The 25,909-nt window shown below is 43.9% G+C and overlaps 1 protein-coding gene across 1 annotated transcript in view; it reads right to left on the reverse strand.

The window, feature by feature from the left end:
• Positions 1-14,308, reverse strand: part of PPP1R14A (protein phosphatase 1 regulatory inhibitor subunit 14A) — a 33,087-nt gene extending 18,779 nt beyond the window's left edge. The window contains exon 1 of the mRNA XM_075836058.1: positions 13,696-14,308. Within this exon, the coding sequence (XP_075692173.1) occupies positions 13,696-13,887 (192 nt within the window). The 5' untranslated portion in view covers positions 13,888-14,308. The remainder of the gene's footprint in view (positions 1-13,695) is intronic.
• Positions 14,309-25,909: the final 11,601 nt, after the last annotated feature.

Raw genomic sequence — 25,909 nt, forward strand, 5'->3', positions numbered from 1 at the left:
TCTGCTTCCGACTTTTCAATCATTTTTCGGGCTGTTTACTTCCCAAAAAACTTCAGAAAATAGCCCGTGTGAACATACCCTTAGACTAGCTGAAATCTTACCATCCCAAACAATCTAGGTTTCTCTGAATGAGGAGAAATGGGCTCTTTAAGTCAAATTTGGTGGATATGTCCGATAGCTCAAATGCTTTGGAGACGACGGATATCGGCGAAATTAAAGCTCTGTGTCAGATTATCGCCGTTGTCGACATAACAGGGTTGTCCAGGCACAGGATGTTTTTCTCATATGGATGACCTTTCCACAGGATAGGTCATCAGTATATGATCAGTGGGGGTCCTACACCCAGACCCTGCACTGATCAGCTGCCTCTGGACATCGGATGTTATGCAATGTATGCAGTGTGCGGTCTAGGAAGCAGTTGGCTCCGTACACTTTATAGCGGCCGTGCTGTAGACCTGCAACTTTGCTAGATTTACTTGAATAGGAGCACAGCTCGGCCACTATGCCGAGACCAGAGCCATCTGCTTCTGGAACGAACTTCCAACGCCCGGAGGCTGCCAGAGCTGCTGATCGGTGCAGGGTCTGGGTGTCGGACCCCCACCGATCATATAAGCTGGAAATCGCTAGGAGTCCCTTTCCAGAAAATGATGATCACATTTAGAGACATCTGAAGCTCTGAGCATAGATCATAGAAGTCAAGGTCACTCAATATCAGGCTATATGGTCGCAATTACAAGATTTCTCCTTAAAAGTTTAGATTTCCTTCACGCACTCATGACCCTATATTTGGATATTTGATGCTGAATAATTGATATGACCGTAGTCATCACTATTTATGATCCCTCTCCTTATCCTTCCTTGTTTTCCTCATTCAACTTTCTGTTCTCCCTATACCCCCCCCCCCCCACATTTTTTCCCCTCTATGATAGTCATTTATGTATTTTGTCTTTACAAACAGCGCCCCATAGAAAGGTTACAGACCATTTACTGATCTAGAAATGGGTTCAAAGCAGTGGTCACTTCCCTTCCCCCATTGCTTCTGGCAGGTTGAAGAAAACTTATTACTAAACAGGTATTAAACAATTTCCTCTCAATTTAAAATCTATGGTCTAATCTTCTGGGGCATGGATGGGTATAAAAAAAAAATAATAATCTGAATCAACATATGTAAATCAATAATGACGGAAATTGCTCTTTAATCGTGTTGCACAGTTCCAATTCCTACCAACTCACTTTGCTATGCAGTTACCAATGAAATAAAATCATCTCTTCTTATCGAAGACCAATAGGCCAGACATTTCAGTCCAAAACCAGTTCCGTCAGATACCCTCATATATTGACTAGTACCACAGGAGTACAATGTGCAATATGCAAATGTCCTGACTCAGATGCGGGCTTCCTCCGGGGCAATATTCGTACTATACGATCGCTTCCTTATTTCATGACAAAATGCATTCTCTAGAAGTCATCGGGGAAGATTATTACAGTCTTAAACATAGAAAACTAAAAACTTGACTAGACAGACGTGCCAAATTTATCACAATGGTGGTGCGCTGTATGATAAATTTGGTGCATCTTCCTAGATGCTACTTCTTGGCTGGCTAACTTTAGGCAAATATGTTGCGCCAAAATTTTGGCTATGCCCCTTTTCTGGACACTTCAAAATGGTCTAGTGAGACAAAATTAGTGTCTAAAACACATAATAAATCTGGCACAAGACATGTACGTACATCAGTCCTTTGGTGCAAATTGAGCACATTTAGCTTAGTAAATCTCCCCAGTATGTGAAACCTAAGCAACAGAAATGGGATGGTTCCACTTACAGTTATATATCATCATATATAGGCTGCATCATCGCGACTGCTAGTGTAGTCTACCATCGTGATGGCCATCAATGTATATCTTTAGCCAAATCTAAATATTGTAACATTAATAAACATGTGTTAAAAATAAAAATTATGCTAGAAGGGTGAAACTGAGGGTAAATAAATGTCCAGCGTGGGTCACTTTGTCATCCCTTAGTGAACAAAGATGGACCCAGCTGCCAAATTATCAGATAATGAGACAATGCCCCCAGAGAATGGATCTGACACTCAGAGAGGGGGGGTATGCCGCTCAAGGGACACTGATTAATGTCACATACACAAAGTGTCCATCCATGCTCACGGGAAGATGGATAGATGTCCCCGCAAAGCTGTTCAGAGCTGGAGACTACATGAATTATTTATAAAATGTGCATGCATGAATATGTTATATGGCAGAAGGAGGAAACTGACCAGTTCTGTACCCACAAGATGTGGCAATGTGCCAGGTTTACAAGAAGAACCTATTTGACAGAATTGATCCTTTAGCTTATAAGGCAAATATCACTAAACCAGGACATAGGAGTCAGACAAAAAAATAATAATAATAAAAGCAGAAATTTGCTGTAGTTAGCCAACGGGATGGAGCTAGCTTCCCCGCTTCTAATGCTGACCAATCAGCGAAGGCAGCTTGAGGGTAGTTAACGCCCTGTTGGCTAACTACAGCAAATTAGCATAAAGGGAGCCAACACCACAGTGGGCCATATCTCTGCAACGGGGGAATCCAGGAAAAAAAAAAAGGCTCCTTTTCATTACACGTCATGGTACTTGACTAGAGACATTGCTGGTACGCTTGGTCATCTGAAACGTTAGAAACTAAGAGAGAAGAGGTCATGAACAAATACACGGGTAACCGTGAGGTCCCTGTTCTTCCCAAACCTCTGTCCCTTCCTACTTGTACGACCCGACCTAAACGACGGCGCACAACTGGGCGGCGTTCCCTATACTCATACAAGTGCAACTGACAAACAGATAAGACAGAGACCGTACGAAACAAAGGGTCACCTGGGAAGTACACGGAGGGAGAGGCAGGGCAATTGCGCTACGGACAAGTCCGAGTGCAAAAGGCAGAGTCAGGCAGGCAGAGTCAGGCAGGCAGGGTCAAACCGGGAGAGTGCGGCAAAACAAAAGTCAGAAGGCAAAGAAAAGTCAGGAGTCCAGCCGCGGTCAGGGGTAACAAAGGAGTAAAATGCAGGTCGCTCAGGGGAGTCTGTAACTAGGGAAAGCACAGGGCTAGGAAACACTAATTACAGGCAAAGGCCTACTGCCCCCAGGCTGAACTATATATGGAGAGGGCGGGAGCTCAGGAACATCAGCCAGGCCTTGATTGGCCTGACACTCCTGAGCTCCTATTGGCTGCAGACTGTCTCAGTCTGCCAGGCCGGGCAAAGCCAGAGCGAGTAACTCGACGTCCTGGAGACCGAGGGAGCCGCAGGAAGGGAGTACGTGACAGAAGTGGTATACAATGCTTAGTGGTGGTACCGGTTATAGAAACTTAGATCTGGTTGTTTTTCATAAATGCAATTTGATATAAATACTAGGAGTCCTTGGACTTTTGTGGGTGAGGGGGTTTGTTTAAATGGTTACTTTATTTGGTTCTTTATGTGTAAATATGCCGAGTTTTGAAAATCAATAAAAATTTGGTTTTAAAAACAAAAAACATAAAAAACAAACAACACTGGAATTAAGGAGACAGCGCTATTCAGGTCAGTAAACCAGTTCAACTTATATGACCTAGTGACAGGTCCTCTAACATTAGAACTGAACAATTACAACTAGAGCTTCACACGACAAATCACATAATGCAACTTTTAATTTCTCCTATAGAACTCGTCAGACATGGGAACTAGTGACAAACTGGCACTTATATGGGGATCCCACAGAAGTTACAGTTAACGGCCAATAAGTCATAAATCCATTGAAGTGCACACACACACACACACACACACACACACACACACACACACACACTATACAATGCATTCCTAGGGAACAGGACCGTAATGTCAGCTCACGCTGGGTTCCATTGTTCCTACAACAACCAAAATATATAAAGAGTTTCACCATCTCACAAAGACTGGGGAACCCACCAATCTTCAGTGCGGAGAGTGATGGTTCTAGGTAAACCCTTTTATAATGTCCTGGTATCGCATTCTAAGATGACAAAGGGGGTTCTTCCTCTTGAGTCCTGTCTATTTGCCATAGCTAGGAGCTGTATCAAGCATAGTTGCCTGTTCTGGAGGACCATGTAACGCTTCATTTACTCTGCCATCCTCCCCCAATTGTGGCCATTAGAAAAAAAGGTGTGGAGTGTGACTATATTACATTAAGGGGGTTCCCATGAATAATTTCCATACCAAAAGTAATCAAATGCTGTTATTGGTGGTTTTAAAGTAATTTGAAGTGTTTCTAGCAGAAAAGAAAAACCTTGAAGCAAAAAAATCTGAAGTGTGTCCCCCTTGGTACTGCTGCTAATCTGCACTGCTGGGGGAAGGGTTTTGAGCAAAATCAGCTGTTAAAGGGGGAAGGAGACTGACAATATACTTCTTACTTCCCCTGCAGAAGTGGTCCTTTCAGCTACACTGCCATGCTACTGAAGAGGCTCTGCTCCTTCCCTGACAAGCAGGGTACAAAGAGATTTCTATTGGTTGCTCAGCAGTATACAGAGGATCACTAATCAGAGTGAGTGTATGTTCACACAGGGCAGGTGCGCTGTGTAAAAGTACACAGCGTATCCGCCTAGGCGGCCATAGGGAATTCTGGGCTAAAAACTGCACCAAATTTGTGTCGCTGTGGAAAACAGAAGCGTCCTTTTGAAAGTGATTAAAATGAAATATTTAAAGGACTCCATCTTGCATAGACGATATCTTGTATGGTGGCGACCATTTTGGATGTTGGAATCCATCTTGTGGCCAGAGGGAGCTATTTTTAAGATTAATAAGGTTTGATAAAAAGCTAATATATCTGTGAGCATCGTCTGAAACAATTCAGAATGTTATGTGTTGTCGGGTTGAATGTTTTTATTATTTTTGTGTGATAAGCAGCCGATCGTCCTTGAAGAGTCTGGAAGAAGGACATGGTTTACCATAAGGGAGGGGTCAGCCTGTTTTCTAGCCTTGGGGAAGAGGTTTGTTTAATATAAGGGAGGGGGTAGTCTGACTCCTAGCATCTATGACTAGGTATATTTTGGGAACTCATAGTTTGACACTTCAGACGTCTTCTAAGCCTATGATTGGTTCAGGACAAAACATTGTCATTATAGGCTATTGGCTAAATGAAATCCAAATTCATATCATATTGTAAACATTGTAAATGATGGGCTGGAATCACGCTGCTCCTACATCGAAATATATTATGGTCATGGTTTGTTAAATAAACGCCAGAGAAGGATTTTGAGCATACGTTACATCCCATGTGACAGCTGCAGCCTGCGATTGGCTGCAGCGGTCACATGGGAAAAAAAGTCATCCCGGGATGCCTGCCTGGACAAAGCAGCACAGAATTCTGGGAAGGTATAATATTTTTATTTTTGCAAATCGCAGATTTTCCTGCCGCAAAATTCGAATCATCTGCTTTTTGTTGCAGGTTTTACCTCCCCATTGAATTCAGTTCGAAAACCCCCAACAAAAAATCAGCAATTCCGCATATACAATTGACATGCTGCGGATTAAACATAACTGCACTGCAGGTCAATTTCTGAGTGGTTTTTTTCCGCTTGTCATTTACGCAGCGTGTGGATGAGATTTGTTTAAATCTCATCCACTCTGCTGCTACCGTATTATGCTGCGGATTTCCCGCAGCTAAATACGTTGCGGAAAATCCGTAGTATTTACGATACGCGTGAACTTAACCCGAGAGAGTGACTGACAGGCGTGTCCACCAGCAATCCGCTCATTAGGTGGACATGCACATTGCTATACACACTTTGAACACCAGTTGGCGACCTGCTATGTAAGTAAATGTGATCCCTTCACTGGATAATTATTATTATTATTTTTTTAACAGCATGTGAACGGCAAACAATGTTCATTTTCTATGACCTATACAATGAATATGATATTTAATAGCTGGGGGTTCACCGTTCAGAACTCTTATCTAGTAGCCTGAGTGAGCAGTCAATCACCGGGGGTCCCAGCAGCAGTACACCCTGTGAGAAGACCCTTCTAACAAGATAGGACTGCCCAAATAACAATTTCTGTGGGGTCAGCCAACAAATATACAGTATAATGTCTACGGTCACCTTTAGACTAAACACTTCAGTTGGTAGATCAACATATGCAGCCTATACAAAAAGTAGACCATGTGGCCCAAAGTCTGGGTGCCACTCCTGTACATCACCATGGTTAAAAAACAGGAATTCATGTTAAATGGCCACATGGATTGGCCAAACAATTGTTTAGCTGAAAGCTTTCAGCCCTGATGACCCCAATGTGTCTATAGAACAGATAGGGGACAATAGAGGCATCCCCAGGAAAAGCAAAAAAGGGATCTACCAAAAATAGAACACTGCCAATCTTCTCTTACGGCGTTCCTGCAGGATCTGCTAGCACCCATATATATATATATATATACACACATTACATTATTGTGATCTTAGGTGAATGGACAACCAGTGGGAAAGTATATTGAATAAACAGCGGGCATCGACGATCCTTGCTGCTGGCCTTTAGCATTGACAATTTTCGGGCATTCACATGGCAGACATTTTACAAAGCCGATTTTCTTTATATACAGACAGACGGAGCGGTGTACTTCTACACGTGCAACCACAAGGATTGACAAGATTTACGCTGCCGATATAGCAGATCATAAAAGGTATATGGACCCCTCTACCAAAACAAACACTTCAATGTTATGCGCAGAAGTGTAGCTAGCTGGTCTTCACCTGGGGCAAATATTCCGTTCACTGCCCTAGACCTGGATCTAAATACCCTGGCTAAGGCAGGGTTGTGTGTTGACACCCATCACCCAGGGCACATGCCCCACCAGCCCTCCGATGGCTACGTCCCTGTTAAGTGTTTACTCCTCTCCAGCAGTTAGGCCTTATTCACACGAACGTGTCCGTTTTGAGCAGATAAAAAAACCGCAGTGTTTCTTGCATTGCAGTTCCGTGTGGCATCCGTGTACAGTGCGCGTCTGCGTTTTTTTACGCGTGTATGTCATGCGTATGTCACGCTTTTTTACGTTAGCCAAAAAAAAACCTGAAGGTGGTGTTTTTTTTGTCCTCATTTCTTTAGCAACCGATGCGTGAAAAACACGGACAGCACACAGATGTCATCCGTTGTTATTTTCACGCATCCATTAACTTCAATGGGCTGTGTGGTGCACAACAACGCCGCATCAGAATAGGAAATGCAGCGAGTTTCACGCAACGGACAGACGCTGCGTGAAAAACAACGCATGTCTGAATAGCCCCATTGATTTTCATAGGACTGTGTGGTGTCCGCGGAAAAAACGGACAGCACACGGACATAAAATACGCTCGTGTGAATAAAGCCTTATAATGCAAGAACTGCACATTTAGACAACTGAATGATGACTTTAATAATGGACGGTATATAGATCCTACACAGTGTACAATTACTGCACATGGTATAGATTTTGCCCCAGGGCCCTGTAGCATTAAACAAGAATTTTTTTTTTTCCACAGCCGGTATAAAAGTATATTATTTGTACGTCTATATACAATATCAATCCACAATTTCAGATTTGTTGCCCATTGTCACAGAAATGGTAATCCCTCACTGCCCCTCCACAAGATCAATATTTGACACGAGATTCCTTTAAAAAAAAATCCCATCTGCTGAAAATCTATCCAAAAATCTATGTCTCTTTAGGCCGCTGTCACCTGAACTCCTCCAGAATCTCAAGTAACAACTGGAGACCCGGCTTCACAATGGAATTCATGCCTAAGCACAAATAAAAAGTATATAGAATTAGAAAATTATACAAATTCTAATTGATTTATACAAGGCAAACAGAAATGAAACCTGTACACAATGTACCCCGGAATAGACGGCGAGCTCCGCTGAGGACAGGAAGTGGTGATGATTTTTTATTTACTCGTGGAGCGCCAGAGCATAGGTTGCTGCTGTATAAATGACTGATAAAGCTGCTATCGTTTTTTTTTTATTGCTCCAATGCATCAAAAAATAAATTAAGCAACTTTGCAAATAGTCTTGATTCAAAAATGTCCTACCATTTTGTGTATACAGCTCCTATGCAGATCAATGTGTCTCTATAGTAAGAGACTACAAACAAACCCTGTGAAGACTGAGCCTGCCGTTCCATTTCTCCCCAACTTGTTGTTAAAATACATTCAGTATTAGGCATATATAGGTTCCTGGTTGGGACATAGCACAGTTCATTCAGTGCCTTCTGGTTTATATATACACAATACTGAAACTAGTATATAACAGTATCAGGCTTTGTTCACACACTCGAGTTTTGTTGCAGTTCTAAAATGACTTTTCTTGACGTTGATGGATATAAGACGATCACACGACTTTAACAATCACCACCAATACCCCAAAAAACACTGAATCCTTGTTGTGGAAAGGCCATAGCAGTCACATTGATGAAATAATAAATCATAAACTCACAATAATTTACATAAAGAATGTTTGCTAATTAAATATGCAAAAATATAAACATAAGACAGCCCGACTATATAATGGGGGTAATCATTTGAGGTCGTCTCCGTCAGAATAACCTTTTACTAACCATAGTAAAGTCTCCTTACCCTGAGGACTTATTCAGACAAACCGGATATACGTCCGTGTAACACGTGTGATTTTCATGCGCGTCTCACGGGCCTATATTAGTCTATGGGGCCGTGCAGACAGTTGCGTGATTTTTACACAGCGTGAGTCCGCTGCGAAAAACTCACGACATGTCCGTTCTTTGTTCGTATTTCGCGCATCACGCACCCATTGAAGTCAATGGGTGCATGAAAATCACACGCAGCACACGGAAGCACTTCCGTGTGACGCGCGTGATTCGAGCAACAGCAGTAACACTATGAATGAAAACAGAAAAGCACCACGTGCTTTTCTGTTTACAAACATTCAAACGGAGTGTCATAATGATGGCGGCTGCGTGAAAATCACGCAGCCGCGCATCATACGGGGCTGACACACGGAGCTGTAAAGTGCCTTTTGCGCACGCAAAATGCCACGTATTTTGCGTGCGCAAAACGCACACGCTCGTGTGAATCAGGCCTTAGCCGACCACAGCTGACCGAAGGGAACCAAAATCATAGATAATCAATATACTCCCAGGGACTGCATCCCCTCCTGGAACTCACACATATTGCATGTTACCAACAGCTCTGATGCCTGACCCTTTCCTTGTGCACCTGCCAATATTTTCTGCCTCCAAGGACCCCTTCCCCCAACCAACAAATCGTCACCCAAATGCTGCCACAACTAAAATGTCCCACAGGCCAAAGGGTTGGTGGGAACTTTCCTGCTCCTGGCACCACAACTAACTGACTACTCCTTCTAGTCCCTTATAAATTCCCTGCCCATGCTGACTACCAATATTCCACCTAGTGGCCTAACAGTCACACTGCAACCCCCTATACATACCGTACCTCTAACCTGCTTGTTAATCTCAACTATACAAGCCTCCACATTTCTACCCCAGTCAAGCCGCCCTCCGCTATGAATGCACCCCGCGTCATTGCTAGTCTTTTAGCTAGAACCAGAAGTAGAGCCTAAGCCGAGCTAACAAAAGGAAAAGACTAGTCAATTTTTTGGTTCCAGAGCTGGCTTTGGTTATATAAAACAAGATGAAAAACTGCAAGAAAAAACAAAACAAAAAACACACTATGTGAACAAGACCTTACAAGCAGTAGGGGAGAGGGAGCATAAAGGTCATGTAACGATAATAAAAGACGTATGTGCTATTCGGGTCTGTAGAAAGCCAAGTCATCTCCAACGTCTGTCAGACCAAAGCAAATCGTATGTTCTTTTGAGCTTCCGACCGCCAGCATCTGGTGCAATACACTCCCTCAGTAGTCAGTACAATTACTATGGCTGTCATTGGCACAGCAGGATCTCAAGTTCTGGAGTAGAACACATTGTAGCAGAAAATATGATGACAGGACGAACTTTACTGAAAAAAGGTGGAAATAGAATAAAACACAAACTAAAAAGGAGTATAAATCCAAGCCTAGGTCAAAGAGGAAAGTCAGGCAGGTTCTGATGGCAGCGAGACATCAAAATGTGGTTATGGCTACCAAACACTCGTGATATGGAGGGAAAAATATTCCTACAAGATTGGCTTTAGCTGTCCCTTTGTACTTTTTCTACAGACATAAGTGATTCCGGAGGTGTCTAGTAGTTGTCCGTCTCTCCTCCACCACAATAGATGAGCTGAAATTTGGAATCTTAGGGTATGTGCACACACACTAATTACGTCCGTAATTGACGGACGTATTTCGGCCGCAAGTACCGGACCGAACACAGTGCAGGGAGCCGGGCTCCTAGCATCATACTTATGTACGATGCTAGGAGTCCCTGCCTCTCCGTGGAACTGCTGTCCCGTACTGAAAACAAGATTACAGTACGGGACAGTTGTCCTGCAGCGAGGCAGGGACTCCTAGCATCGTACATAAGTATGATGATAGGAGCCCGGCTCCCTGCACTGTGTTCGGTCCGGTACTTGCGGCCGAAATACGTCCGTCAATTACGGACGTAATTAGTGTGTGTGCCCATACCCTTAAAGTGCACCTATTACTTCCAAACATGTCAGAAGTTGTGATTGTGGGGTCCGGGTCCTGATATCCCCACCACTCACTACACCAAAGAAGCACAAGAGATTCGCTGAGCGTCTTGTTCCTTTGAATATCGTCAGCTTTCCTTGGATGCACTCAGAGAGCTGAAGATGGACCTCCACCTATCACAACTTTTGACATCTCTCTACAACATGTCAGTTTGTCTAAATAATAGGTGCACTTTAAAATCTTAGACAAAAGAGCCATCTGATGTCTTCTACATAGTCTTTATATCTTCGTGACAGTTGACACCATTGATTTCGCCCATTATACTACCTGTGAATATTCGTTAAATACTTGACTACCTAATTGCATGGGGAACAACAATGGATTAAAGAAATTGCTGTGACTATAAGGGGATGCTAGGAGCTGTAGTTCCACCGCAGATGGAGAATAAGAACATATAGGCCCACATTTTATCAAATGTGGCGTCATTTTAGCGAAGTTAAAGCTAGACTACTTTATTGACATACTGTATGTTGCGACAATTTATGACTGCATTTGCGCTCTTTGATAAAACTGTCACAACATGCATCACTGCCATTAAAAGGGGTTTTCCACTACCAGGCCACCGGATAGGTCAACAGTATATGATCGGTGGGGGGTCCGACACGCGGACAACGCACCGGTCAGCTACTCAGGCTGCCTCCGGGCATCGTATGTCCATGCTGGAAGCAGTTGGCTCCAGTCACAGAATAGCGGCCCAGCTGAAGTTCTGCAGCACGGCCACTATGCAATGTACAGCGCCAACTGCTTCCGGCTTCGTACACTACATATTGTAGAACGACATCCGGTGCCCGCAGGCAGCCGATCGATGCGCACACCTATCATATACCGATGACCTATCCGGTGGACAGGTCATCAGTTGTCCGATTGTGGAAAACACCTTTAAAAGGGGCTGTCACATGAAGACATCCCTTGTCCATATGCCCTATTACAGCATATTGACATTATAGAGGGGGGGGGGCAACCCTTGCTCTATAAACCAGGTCAAATAACCACTCTATACGAGCGGCTCCTGTTCTGGTGGACTGGAGATGTCCTTGTATTACTTCAACGGCCATTCATCTGAATGACCGCCATGTAATATTACATTGCCCCAGTGAACAATCCAACCAGCAACACACTGAACTGCCATATGAAAAATAAAATGTGCTGATGCAAAGTAACAAGCAGTCAGCTATAATCAGTCACACACACATAGATTTAGGCAATGACGATCATCTTATTGCCAGGCATCAGTCAATAATTTGCCATGGTCAAAATAAGCCACTTTCGCCAGCTTTCATCTAGTCAGCTTAAGGCCTTATTCACACGAACGTGTCAGTTTTGCGCGCGTAAAAAATGCGTTTTTCTTGCGTTGCAGTTCCGTGTCACGCGTTTTTTACGTCAGCCAAATAAACTGAAGGAGGTGTTTTTCTTTTTCTCATCATTTCTTTAGCAACTGTTGCGTGAATCACGGACAGAACTCGGTTTCACTCAGCGGACACACGCTGCGTGAAAAACACTGAATGTCCCCATTGAAATGCATAGGTCTGTGCGACGTACGTTGTTTTAACGGGCATAATACGAATGTGAAATACGCTCGTGTGAATAAGGCCTAAGGCTCAGGCTACACAGTGACTTTGGGTGCATCATAGCCAGACCTGGCGTTAGGTTGGATGATGCCCTGAGCAGTACATTTCATTGATGCTCCCTTTATGATTTACCATGTAGTGCTCAAATAACACAATCATAGTATACAAATATTACAGATAGTTGCCTAAATACACCACCAAATCAATAACCTAGGGCATTGATCTCCAACCTGTAGCTCTCAAGTGGTTGCGAAACTACAACTCCCAGAATGCCCCGATAGTCAACGGCTGTCAGGGTATGCTGGGAGTTGTAGTTTTGCAACAACTGGAGAGCTACAGGTTGGAGACCACTAACCTAGGAAATGAAGTAGCAGAATATCCAAGTACCTGTCCACAGGTTCTGGCTTCATATGTAAGCCATTAGGGACAATGTTGCCTCCTTCAGTAACGACAGGTGATGCGCCCTGTGTAACAGTACATGTCGCACACTCCTAATGTCAGGCCTGATGGTAGCCATACATACAGGTCTACAATTTATTGGCTCACTTTTTCTTAAAGCGAATGGGCATACCGTGCTACAGTCCGACCCCACGGTTTCCATTGATGTCAATGGCTTGCAAGTGTTGCATTGTGCAAAAGATACATTTAGGGCTCATTCAGACTTGCGTATAAAAATACAGATCAAGTATGCAATATGGATCGTTTTTTTTTCATTTTGTTATAAAGTCTGTTTTTTTGTCTGTATTTGTTCCTTCAACTATTTTTATGCTATTATTGTAATATTTCTCAAATACAGATTTAAAAAAAAAAAAACAGAAAAAAAAGTACCCACATGTGAACTTCTCAAAAAAAGAACATGCGTTTTAGATTCAACCATTGGCTTCTATGGGCTACAAAAAGGTACCAATACGGATCCGTTGGAACAGGATGCGTTTTGGAAAAAAATAAATAAAAAAAAATCACACCAGGCAACAATGCCTGTAACAAAACTGAACAGTGAATAAAACCATTTAAAAAATATGGTCACCGTTTTTTCAATAAAAAAAACAGATGGAATACGGTTTCGATATACAGAAGTGCGAATAAGCCCTTACACATATATGAAAGACTACATGAATTGCTGTAGGGTGCAACATTATACGCCATGTTCTGTCGCAGTGTAGCCGAGGATTTTAGGGACTCTTATCCCTCGGTTTGCTCCTGATGTTTTTATACTCCTTGGTTGTTGCAGCAACCCTCGTAACTCACAGGAGAGAATAGTAATGGACTAGATCTGCGACAGTCTAAAGAGATTACATGTAAAATATTGGGGTAAAAAAGTTGCAAAACCTGTATTGCACATGAGTCCACCTAACCCCAATCTAAAAGTAGGAGATATTATTCCGCAATAACACAAAATTACGAAACATAATTCTGACCAGTACATTTTTCTCTCCTGCCCCCTCATATTGAACAATATCATCCCCCGTCCACTCACCCTGCCCTGGTACAGCTGCTCAACGCTCTCATCTATCCACTTCTCCACATCCAGCCTCTTCTGCAGCTCCTTGCGGTCATACTTGACTGTCACCCGGGCTTGTCTCCTCTGTATGGCTTGTCCTGAATCCCTGCTCCTGGATGGGGAATGGTTTTTATTTATCAGTCTTTTTCCAACCTTATTTGCAGCCATTGTTGAAAGTCCTGGGCTGTTGGTCAGTCCTGCTCAATGCAACTCAATCAGTAAAGCAGACTAGTCCCAAATGGTCAGTTCTGGGTTGTAATTTGCTCACGTGTTACAAGAATCTGTGATATTAATCAGCAGAAATAGAGATCAGCTTGACCTCTAATAGAGATCCAGAACTATAAAATTCCCTGCCCCAGATTTGGCGTCTTCACATGTGCTAAGAAAGGATCCAGTATAATACAAAGGGCTGATTGTGTGTGTCCTCAGTCCTGGGGGGCTCTGATCTTGGGGTCCACTACATGCATCTCCTCCACATGCTCCTATAGCTGCATGATGACTGTAGAAGAGCACGTCTCAGCTGCACCTCTCTGGACTGACACAGCACAATCCTGCACCATCCCCTTCAGCCAGAGAGGAGGGAGGGGTCCTTGTAAAACTCACAGTATTGCGCCTGGAAGCCTTTCAGCTATTCACCCATGTGCAAATCAAACACAGACCTCCCATGTACATAGACCCTCCAATGTAAACCTCTCCCACACTGCGCTTCCCATACAATTCACTGTCTCCTGCATTTCTTTCTTGTCTAATTGAATGACGTATCTTTTTTTTGTAAAAAATTATTATTATTATACGCCCAAATAAATAGGACAACGTATGCAGAAAATGACAAAAAAAAGTAAAAGAAAAAAATCTACCCCATTCCAAAAAATATATACAGTACATCCTTTTCTTTTTTTACCCATTGAATCCCTGTAAAGGTGCAGTCACATGTGGCGTATTTGCCAGTACAAATACGCTGTGGATAACGTTACAATTTATTCCTATGGGGAAAGTATTTCGCAACTCAGACAGATTTCTTAATTTCTTGTGTTGCAGAATATTTTTCCCATAGGATTGTATTGTAAAGTTTTCCGCAGCGTATTTGTACGCTACAGAAATACACAGCAAAATTCTGCCTTCTATTCATTTCAATGGGAGTCAGAATCTTCTGTTTCCCGCTAATGGATTTTTTCAGCTAGCGGGAAAAAGAAGCCTCCTGACCGATCTTCGGGCAGATTCCAACTCAAATACTCATTGAAGTGAATGGGAGGAGGAAAATTTGCCGTGTGAACAGTCCCTACGATGCGGTTTACTGATGAAATGGGGGATACTGAAGCTAAAATGAGCATTTGCCATCTATAGATACAATTATTACAATAGTAATTAGAAGTGTTTTCCCATGATAGACTTTTATATATTGACTAGCGGTCAAGTCCCCAAATGTTCCAGAGATCCTGGCAGAGAAATGACTGTGCAAATCCACTATAATTTATGGCACAGCTTGGAGGCAGTTTTCACATAAGTGATTAAATATTGCACAGTCCTTTCTCTGGCTGAACCAAATCTCTGGTTTGCCAACAGAACTGATTCTTTTTGTGCATATTTTAATGTAATACTGGATTCAGGAGACAAATAAAATTCCACATTTTGGTATGAACTTCAACCACTGGTGGTGAGGCCCAAGTGCCGCAATGGTCGAGCTGGTGAGGCCCTAGTAGAAACATTTTGAGATGCACTGGTCTAAGACTTCAAGCGTCTAATGAAAAAAAACGCTTTTTATTCAGAAGCCGACCCAGGGATTAGTAGATTATCGCAGATCTGACTTCTCTATCCTCTGGTATCCCTGCAGGAAGCCATGTCAGGCCAGACATGACCTACAGTGGAAGATGGTCTTACAGAACAGCTCTCCTTTCTGGCTCATAGAGGGGGGTTGTGAGTGGGGACCCCCCTCTATGATGCCAATATACCCTAATAGGTCATATAAAAACGGGTTGTCTTCATGAGACATCCCCTTTATAAAGGGGATCAATACTAATGTTTATGGTATTTCAGTTGTGGAAGTAGCAAATAAAGGGACAGAGCAATGAGACCGGACATAACGGTAGGAAGACAAAAGCTATTGCCAATTCGCAAATTAATTAAGATATAGATCTGTAAGGCCCAGTACACATTTGTGCTTCAATAGCATACATATTTGAATGCACCGTAACTAAAGCAAATTATGTCATCCTAAATAAGGGTCAGTTTAAAATATTAAAAGTGCCATCATCCAGTCCTTCAATATATCACCATTCTAACGTTGAAGTGCTAAAGGGTCTAAAGGGGTTATCTGCTCTTTTCAATCCATTTTTGGGACCCCAGCGATCAGCTGCCATTTGTGGATGTAGCCCAGCAGTAAATGTTCATTTCCCCTGCAGTGCCACCACTGGAGAAACTAAGAATTACACGATCCAGGTCCTCCAAGAGAGAAGCTCTTTGTAGCCACTCTCCATTCCAACTTATTGATGGAGGTCCAAAACTAGGGAACACACCCTATTAACTAAAAAATGGTGTATTTGAAAATAGATTTTTTTAAACCAGACAATCCCTTTAAGACTGGATTACAAATTAATCACAGTTCAGTCAATGATATTTGCAAATATCCTGTATCTGTAAACAAATGGTCTTAACTAAGAGACTGTAAAGGTTTAGTACGGATTCCATATCTTGCAGTTTATCTCCCAGCTAAAACAAGAACTGAGAGTTACTAGAAATAATAGCTGGCTTCAACAGGGATCTATATGGATTGGGTCAAAAGAATGGAGTTTGGACAGATTTTGGACTCTTGGAAGCGTGGTATACAGGGTAGTCCAGGTCCTCTTTAATAAGTCCACACTTGAATTACAAGGGTATGTTCACACGGCTTATTTTCGGCCGTTTTTCGGGCCGAAAAGTCGGAAGCAGAACGCCTCCAAACATCTGCCCATTGATTTCAATGGGAAAACGGCGTTCTGTTCCGATGGGCCATTTTTTTACGCGGCCATTTTGAAAAACGACCGTGTAAAAAAATGCCCGTGAAAGAGAAGTGCATGTCACTTCTTGAGCCGTTTTTGGAGCCGTTTTTCATTGATTCTATAGAAAAACAGCTCCAAAAACGGCCGTTAAAAACGCAGTGAAAAACACGACTTTGAATAAAAAACGTCTGAAAATGAGGAGCTGTTTTCCCTTGAAAACAGCTCCGTATTTTCAGACGTTTTTGATTTTGTGTGTGCACATACCCTAAGTGATAAGGTGTCTACAAAACACACATCACATTACAAGTCACATAAGGCATCCTTCAGATCACGTTTCCGCCCTACGTTTTATTGTGCGCATCGGGAAAGCTCTCAACATGCCCATAGGGCTCCATTAGCCTGACAGAGGCCAAAAGAGTGTCCTTTAGTATACGTTAAAAAAAAAAAAAAAAAGATGGAACAGTGAACTGGACTATGCTACATATACCCGCAAAAAAACGTATAACGCGCAGTCTACTTTTTTTTTAACATGTGAGCTTAAGGCTGACAGATGACAGTCACAGGTATACGTTAAACGTATATTTCGGGGAGCTCTAGTGGCATAACTGTCCATATATATGGACAGTTATCTCTTTTGAGCTTACCGCACAGGGCCGCAGGCTGCACCACCTTCCCCATCGGGAAGCGTTCTGCCTGGGAACTCTGGCCCTGGGGATGCTCCTGATGTCACTGTCTATATATGGACAGTGAAGTCAGGAGCTTCGCTAGGGCCGGAGTTCCCAGGCAGAGCATCAGGTAGTGCTCTGCATGGAGAATGAGATGGAGTCCTGGCTGTTCCGATGACGTATCCAACGGTATGCCTATACAGTGGGATATACTGCAGCCTTCCGTCGCAGGTATATGTCATGAGCCATCCCGTCTACCTCTGACAGAAGGCAATAATGCAATGTGAAGAGGCCTAATTGTGACTGTTGCAGTACAGTTGCTAGTGTAGCTGACACATATGGCTATTTCCAGCCTAACAGTTACATCATTGTGTCATATAAATTGAAGATTCTAGACCCCAATGCAAACTCTGAAACAGGGCCCATCAACCATAATGCATCATTTCTAGTACTGGCCTCCTCTTATGGGGCAGAGGGACCTTTTGGGTCCTTCAGATCCAACTAAAATTTTTGCCCAAATAACCCCCTCTCCCAGTTATGCCCGTTTAGCCTTCATTGCTATGTTAAAAACTGCATGAACTTATATATTGTCACGTTGGGTTCGTGGACCCACTGGGCCATACAGCCTTGGCGGTATGGCAGCTCGCCAACCGGGGCGCAGGTCACAGTCTATAGTTCGTATAGTGTACATGTGGCAGCTCGGACAGTAGCTAGGCAGGCTCGACTCGGACTGGGCAGCAGGTAGACGTCAGGCGTAGAGTAGCAGGACATGCGTGGAATACAGCACAGCACGACTACAGCACAGCATGGCACGTGACCAGGATAGCACGGGATACAGGATACAGGTACGGGGAACACTGGGAACTGGAAAACACTAGGAGACCATTTGCATAGACAAACTAGGATATGACAAACAACGCTCAGGCATGGAAGAAAGGGGCTGGGCCCTACTTATAGTCCAGGGTACTCATGGGCTAATTTTACATTAAAGTCCGGTGCACGCGCTGCCCCTTTAAGAGCGGACACGATCGTGCGCGCGCACCCTACAGGACCCGGCCGAGGTGAGCGGAAATGAGCACTGACGTCTCCTGAGAGGAGACTGGGGCCAGCGCTCGCAGACCCATGGCTGCGGCCGTCAGGAGGTGAGTGAGCCTGATGGCCCGCGGCCATGGACATGACATATATCCACTAGATCAGGCTCCAAGAACTGGAAAAAATCAGCTGTTGTCTGGAATAAAACAACATGTTTTAAATATAGTAATTAAATATATTATTTTCACCGGTCGGAAAGATTTTTAATCAGACAGGTTGTATAACTGCGCGTTTACTTTAATTGTACGTCAATTTAACCATACAATCAGCAAAGTTAAATACTTTTGTGTCAAAAAAGACAAAAGTATTGTAGGTATGATACCTTTATTGGCTAACCATAAAAATTATATATGCGGCTTTAAGAGCACACAGGCTCCTTCTTCAGGCAGGTTTACAAAAATACTTGGATGCCTCTTCTGCAGTTTGTAGGTTCTCCTTTGTCGCCATCTTGTGGTGAAGTACTAGTATACAACACTGAATTTCAGATCTGCAGCCAGAGACAGTCCTAAATTTACGGGGACACAGATACAACAGCTGAGTTCACATCTGCATTGTGCCTTCCGTTTTAGCGGATCCGTTGTAATAAAAAATAAAAAAAAGGACAGACTGAGGCTTCGTTCACATCTGCGCTAGGGCTCCGTTCCGTCGGAGCTTTCCGTCGGAACGGAGCCCTGGCTGACACAAACGGAAACCGTAGGTTTCCATCACTATTGATTTCTATGGTGATGGATCCGGTGCCAATGGTTTCCGTTTGTCTCCTTTGTGCAAGGGTTCCTTCCTTTTGACAGAATCAATACCGTAGACGACTACGCTATTCATTCCGTCAAAACCCTTATACAATGGGGACAAACGGAAACCATTGGCACCGGATCCGTCACCATTGAAATCAATGGTGATGGAAACGAAAACCTGTGGTTTCTGTTTGTGTCAGTCAGGGCTCTATTCTGACGGAAACCTCAGAGGGAACATCAGAATAGAGCCCAAACAGATATGTGAACGAAGCCAGACTGAATACAACGGAGGTTAAAATATTGTGGTTTTTTTTACGGATCTGTTTACCAGATCCATCAAAAAACTAACTCTTTTCTTTCAGTTTGTGTCCGTTTGTCATCCGTTATACTCCGTTTTTAACGGATCCGTTTTTATCTTTGTTTATTCATTTATTTATTTTTGTAAATGTTGGTAGCAGGAAGTACTATACAAACCAGAACAAAATCTAAGGGCCTGTTCACATCACTGTTCGCTTTCCGTTCCGGGGTTCCGTCGGAGGTTTCCGTCGAGTGAACCCCGCAACAGAAAGTGAAACCACAGCTTTCGTTTCAGTCACCATTGATCTCAATGGTGACGGAAACTTCGCTAATGGTTTCCGTTCGTCACCATTCCGGCAGGTTTCCGGTTTTCCGACGGAATCAATAGCGCAGTCGACTCAGCTATTGATTCCGTCGTAAAACCACATTAGCATATTAAGGCCCCATGCACACGAATGTGTTTTTGCGGCCGCAATTCACCCGCAAATCTGCTAGTGAATTGCGGTCCCATTCATTTTTATGGGCCCATGCACACGACTGTGGTCTCCACGGTCTGTGCATTGCCCAAGAGTCCGGCCCGCAAAAGGATAGGACATGTCTTATTACGGCCGTATTTTGCGGTCCAGGCTCAAAGAAATAAATGCACACGGCCATGTGCACGGCCTGCGGATGACACTCCACGGCCGTCCGAGCCGCAAATCACGGCAGTGCACACCACTACGGTCGTGTGCATGAGGCCTTAGAGAAATGCTCATAACTTTGCAAATAATAACGTTTTTAAAAACAAATCACACTGTAGTGATCAGCATCATAGCGCCTATTAGATTAGTTAGGAGATAGGGAAATAATAAACTGGTGACAGATCCTCTTTAAACAATATGCAAGCCGTGCGCTCAACTACAAGAAAATAAAATTTAAACTATAGACTTACTAGAGCACGGCGACTGGTGGAATGTGGCTTTGGAATACTAACTGGGAAATGGAGGATAACACTAGACCTATTCAATTAAAACCTAATATAATTTAAAAAATATATATATATTATATAGGGCTCATACTGTACAGAAATGTTCCAATCATATTGTGAACTTGTTGTGCAATGAATCATTAATAATTTTTTCTCTTTGTGATTTTTCAAATTGATCCTAAACCTTTGTTTCTTTGCCTGCTGCGCTGAGCCAGCACACTTGGCCCACCTGACTGGGCTGTCTCAGCACAGCTGGCAAAGAGACAACACTGGACTACACCGAGGGATCCTAATCCTAACACCCGAGGCACCATTTCCCCTGCCCTGTGCTGATGATGCCACTGTGCAGCAGAAACCAGGCATTGCTTCAGTGCAGAGTACGAGTGAATCTGACCTGACTGTCCAATTGACCATGATCTGAATTGCTCATTTGTAGTTTTATTAAAAATACTGGTCATAAAAAAATAAATTGCTAATAAGAAATATTGTAAAGAATTGTCCAGGATTAGAAACCTATTGGTTTCTCTAGAACCTGATAAGACTACCCATGTCTATATGCTTTATTAGGAGATATGGACATCATCGAGGAACCCTCCACCCAGGACCCCCTCTATGAGCCAGGGTGCAGAACCACTAGCAAGCAGAGGCTCTCACTCTGGCGGACTTTCCCTTGTGGTGGCCTGTTTGCCGGAGATTTTGAGAGCTGGACACAATTGGCAGCTCTCATATTGAAGGGGTTATCTTTGGTGAGACAACCTTATTTAAGGCCTCATTCACACGACAGGGTTTCCCGGCCGGGTGTCGGCCGTTCATAAATCGGCCGGCACCCGGCTGCATTAGGAATAATAGACCCCTAATGGGGCTATTCACACGACCGATTTTTGACGGCCGTCAAAAAATAGGTCATGCTCTATTTTCGGCCGCGTACCCGGCCGCCCGGCTCCCATAGAAGTCTATGGGGCCGGGTAATACACGGCCATCACCGGAATGTGTCCCGAGTGATGGCCGGGTTTTCCGTCGCTTGCGCTCTATCTCCTCCTCCTCACAGCGCAGAGTGCATGTGAGGAGGAGGAGTTTATGCCATTCGGACGAATGGCTGTACACTGTGTGGCAGGGCCCGGGTGTACAGCAGGTGGAAGGGAGCGCTGCGCTGGCTCCCTTCCCCTGCTTGTTTTAAAAACGCCCTGGCCCGGCGACACCTTCCATGGCGCCGCTAGCAGCTGCTGCTGCTGCGGCTGCTACTACTGTAGCGACGCCACTATAGCAGAGCAGGGAGGTATCTCCCCGCTCTGCTATGTGCTAGCTCCATTTTAGCTCCCTGAAGGAGCGGAATCCCCGTGTGTTCGGGGATTCCGCTCCTGGACAGAGCGCTTGATGTCTCTGTCCATATCTGGGAAAACTCCTGAAGCGGAATCCCCGAACACATGGGGATTCCCCTTCAGGAGTTGCCGCTGATGTCACTGTCCAGATCTGCCCGGCCCGGAACTGTCCGATTTTACAGGCCGACACTCGGGCTCGGCGGGACCCTGTCGTGTGAATCCCGCCTAAGTCTTTGTACACTTTGGCAACAATTTTTTTTATTGCTCCAATGCAACAAAAAAATTAAGCATAGGTCTGCATTTGAGCTGTATACGAAAACAGTAGAATATTTCAAATCAAAACTATTTACAAAGTTGCTTCCTTTCTTATCTTAGATGCTTTAGAGCAACATGAAAAGGTATATGGCTGTTTGGGAATCTGGGATTACTGGTGATTGCGCTTCTTAGACCTTCGGCAGACTAGTGGGGTGCTAATCCATACAAAAAAAGCAATAAAGAAAATAGCAACTATCAAGTCTGTCATCAAACCATGCAAACAGCCATTGTGATGATGAAGACCTGATGTTCTCTTCTCAACAGAAATGCCCATTTTCCTTGCAATAACCTGTTGGTTTTTCTGCCTATTGGTGTCTATAGACATGATGGTTTGACCAACACCTAAAAACCCGAATACCATTTTAACATTCATTAACATAATTCATTCAGACCCCAGACCAGATCCCAAAATTAATCAGACCCCAGACCAGACCCCAAAATTAATCAGACTCCAGACCCCAAAATTAATCAGACCCCAGACCAGACCCTTAAATAATGTGACCCCCAGACCCCCTAAATTAATTAGAACCTAGACCAAATTCCCTAAATGAATTCGACCCCAGTTCAGACTCATAATATAATTCAGACCCCAGACCAAACCCCTAAATTCAGACTCCAAACCAGAGAAACAAAAATATTCAGATCCAAGATCAGAAGGCCTGCTTAGACTCCCGCTCCTCACTCCCCGGGCCTCTTCCACTCCAGGCGCTGCCCGCCACACTGGGCCACTTGGAGCAGAAGAGGAGCAGTGAGTTACTGCAGCCGTGCTAGCCGCTTCCCAGGCCCAATTTTAACTTGGAGGCCCACGAGGGGATGCGCTGGCTTCCCGGTGGGTCAGTCCAAAGCTGTGTGTCTATGTGGCCCACATACACCTGGAGCTCGCCCTGTGGCTGGAATTATTTTACTAGATAGATAGATGATGGCTAAAAACAGTGCAGGAAGTTTTGCCAGATGGTGTTTTTGCTAGTCATACTTGTTGTTTTCTGTCTTTCTACATTTGTGAGGCTTCTTGCTAAGAAGGCACTGAGGAGAATGTGGCAATCCATGAGATACAGGTTACATCATAGAGTGCGGTGTTATCATGAAATCATAAAATGAGGAACTAAAAAATCTGAGAATGAAAAAGCCATGATATGAACATAAGCAAACTACCGAGCTAAAGATGTCTGTGTCTTTATGATTCTCATTACCAGGGCAGTAGCCATAGGGGAGGCAGGGATAGCAGTCACACCTGGGCTCTAGCGCTGGCCCAAGCCACATAAGAAGTCACCAGTATTATGAATGGCACAAAACAATGTTGCTGGCAAAAAAAATATGTTTGCTGTTATCCTGCTCTTTAACTGGATATTCTTTTCTACTTTATATGATCTTCATACTATTTTCATACATGTCAGATTGAATCCTGCAGTCAGAAATTACATTTTTAGAGAGCTTTTCCCTGTGAATTTATGATGAGCCGGTCTATGTCCACCAGCAAGTAAGCACTGTGTACAGAAGATCCAAAAATACATTGGTTTCCGTAAAGATATAAAGAAACACCCTCTTATGGCCGTTTCATAGGCCACAAGTTAGGGCAAGGGTCACATAGTTACATAGTACGGTTGAAAAAAGACATATCCATTCAACCAAGGGATGGGAAAAAGGGAAGAGACGAAACAAAATTCTACACATTGACAAAGGGGCTTTTATTTTTTCGTTCAAGCCTTCTTTAAAGCCATCTACTGTTCCTGCTGTGACCGGCCCTTGCGGTCGGCTATTCCACAGATTCACAGTTCTTGTCACCTCTGCAGATTGAACCTTTTTTTTTTCCAGACAGAGGGAGCGCCCTTTTTATTTTTAGGGGTTTTACATGCAACAGGATTTCACCATATTTTTTGTATGTGCCATTAATATATTTATATAAGCCCAGAACTGAACTGCATATTCTAGATGAGGCCTCACTAATGCTTTGTAAAGTGGTAATATTACATCCCTGTCCCGCGAGTCCATGCCTCTCTTAATACATGACAATATCTTGGTGGCCTTAGAAGCAGCTGATTGACACTGCATGCTGTTATTTCGTTTATGATTTACAAGTACACCCAGATGCTCCTCAACAAGTGACTCTCCAGTGTAGCTCCCTCTAAGACATATGATTCATGCAGATTGTTGGTACCCAGATGCATAACTTTACATTTATCTACAGTAAACCTCATTTGCCAAGTGGATGCCAAAACACTCAGTGTGTCCAAATCAGCTTGCAATTTGAGAACATTTTCCATAGACTGAACTATACTACATAGTTTGGTGTCATCAGCAAAAATAGAAATAGTGCTATTAATCCCATCCTCTATATCAGGGGTCTCAAACACGCGAGGGACACGGTACACAGAGCCGCTAGTAAAGAGTCTCCTCTGGGACTCCGTGGAATCCCCTCGTATCGCTGTCCATATATGGACAGTGATGTCTGGGACTTCCCCAGAGCTGGAGACCCGGGCAGAGCGCTAGTATAGGCTCTGCTCCGGGACTCTTCGGAATCCCCTGACATCTCCGTCCATACATGGACAGTGACGTCAGGGGCTTCCCCAGAGCCGGAGTCCCAACTCTGCCCGAGATTCCGGCTCTGAGATTGCCAGTGTATATATGGACAGTGATGGCATGAGCAGAGTTGGAGTGCCAGGCAAAGCGCTAGTAGCGCTCTAACTGGGACTCCGCCTCCGGGGTTGCCCTTACATCACTGTCCATATATGGATAGTGATATCAGAAGCAGAGCTGGAGTCCCAGGAAGAGTGCTAGAAGCGGCTCTGCTCCGGGATTCCAGCTCTTTGCAAACCCCTGACATCACTGTCCATATATAGATACTGATGCCTATACTAGTGCTCTGCTCTGGGACACCGGCTCTTGGGTTGCCCCTGACATCACATTCAGATCCAGGAGGATCCCCTGACATCACTGACTATGAACAGTAACGTCAGGGGCTCCTCCAGGAGAGGAATCCCTGGCCAAAGCGTCAGAACGCTCTGGCTGGGGATTCCACACCTAGAGAGAGCCCCAATGGAGCTATCTACTGGGGGAGGGTATGTGTGTGTGGCATTATCTACAAGGGGTGTGTGTGGCATTAACTACAGAGGGCACTGTGGCAGTATCTACAGAGGGCACTGTGGCATTATCTACAGAGGGCACTATGGCATTATCTACAGAGGGCACTGTGGCATTATCTACGGGTGGGTGTGTGGCAGTATCTACAGAGGGCACTGTGGCAGTATCTACAGTGGGCACTGTGGCAGTATCTACAGAGGGCACTGTGGCACTATCTAAAAAGGGGCTGCCAAATCTTGACATTCGTGTGTGTGCCAAACGCTGCCAACTGAGCCGCCGGGCTGCATTTAGCGACACTTAGCGAAACTGGAAAACTGGATTGTTAAAATAAGCACGTGGAGAAAACTCGCAAATTTCCGTTAAGTTTAAACCTAGCGCTATTATTATAGTAACGTAGTATTGTTATAGTAATGTAGTATTATTATAGTAGTTCAAATAACTAATTAATGAACAATAATTTTGTATTGTATCTAATTTGAAAGTGATGTGGCAGGTCAACTTCACATTTTTTCTATATGTGGCCCGCTTACCGAGCCGAGTTTGAGACCCCTGCTCTATATCATTAATAAGTAAGTTGAATAATAGTGGTCCCAGCACTGAACCCTGGGGTACACCACTTATAACCGGGGACCATTAAGAGTAGGAATCATTGACCACAACTGTCTGGATACGGTCCTTGAGCCAATTTTCAATCCAATTACAAACTGTAATTTCTAATTAATTTACCCATTAGACGTCTATGAGGGACAGT

Source organism: Rhinoderma darwinii, chromosome 8 (genome assembly GCF_050947455.1).
Source record: "Rhinoderma darwinii isolate aRhiDar2 chromosome 8, aRhiDar2.hap1, whole genome shotgun sequence".
NCBI classification, from domain to species: domain Eukaryota; kingdom Metazoa; phylum Chordata; class Amphibia; order Anura; family Rhinodermatidae; genus Rhinoderma; species Rhinoderma darwinii.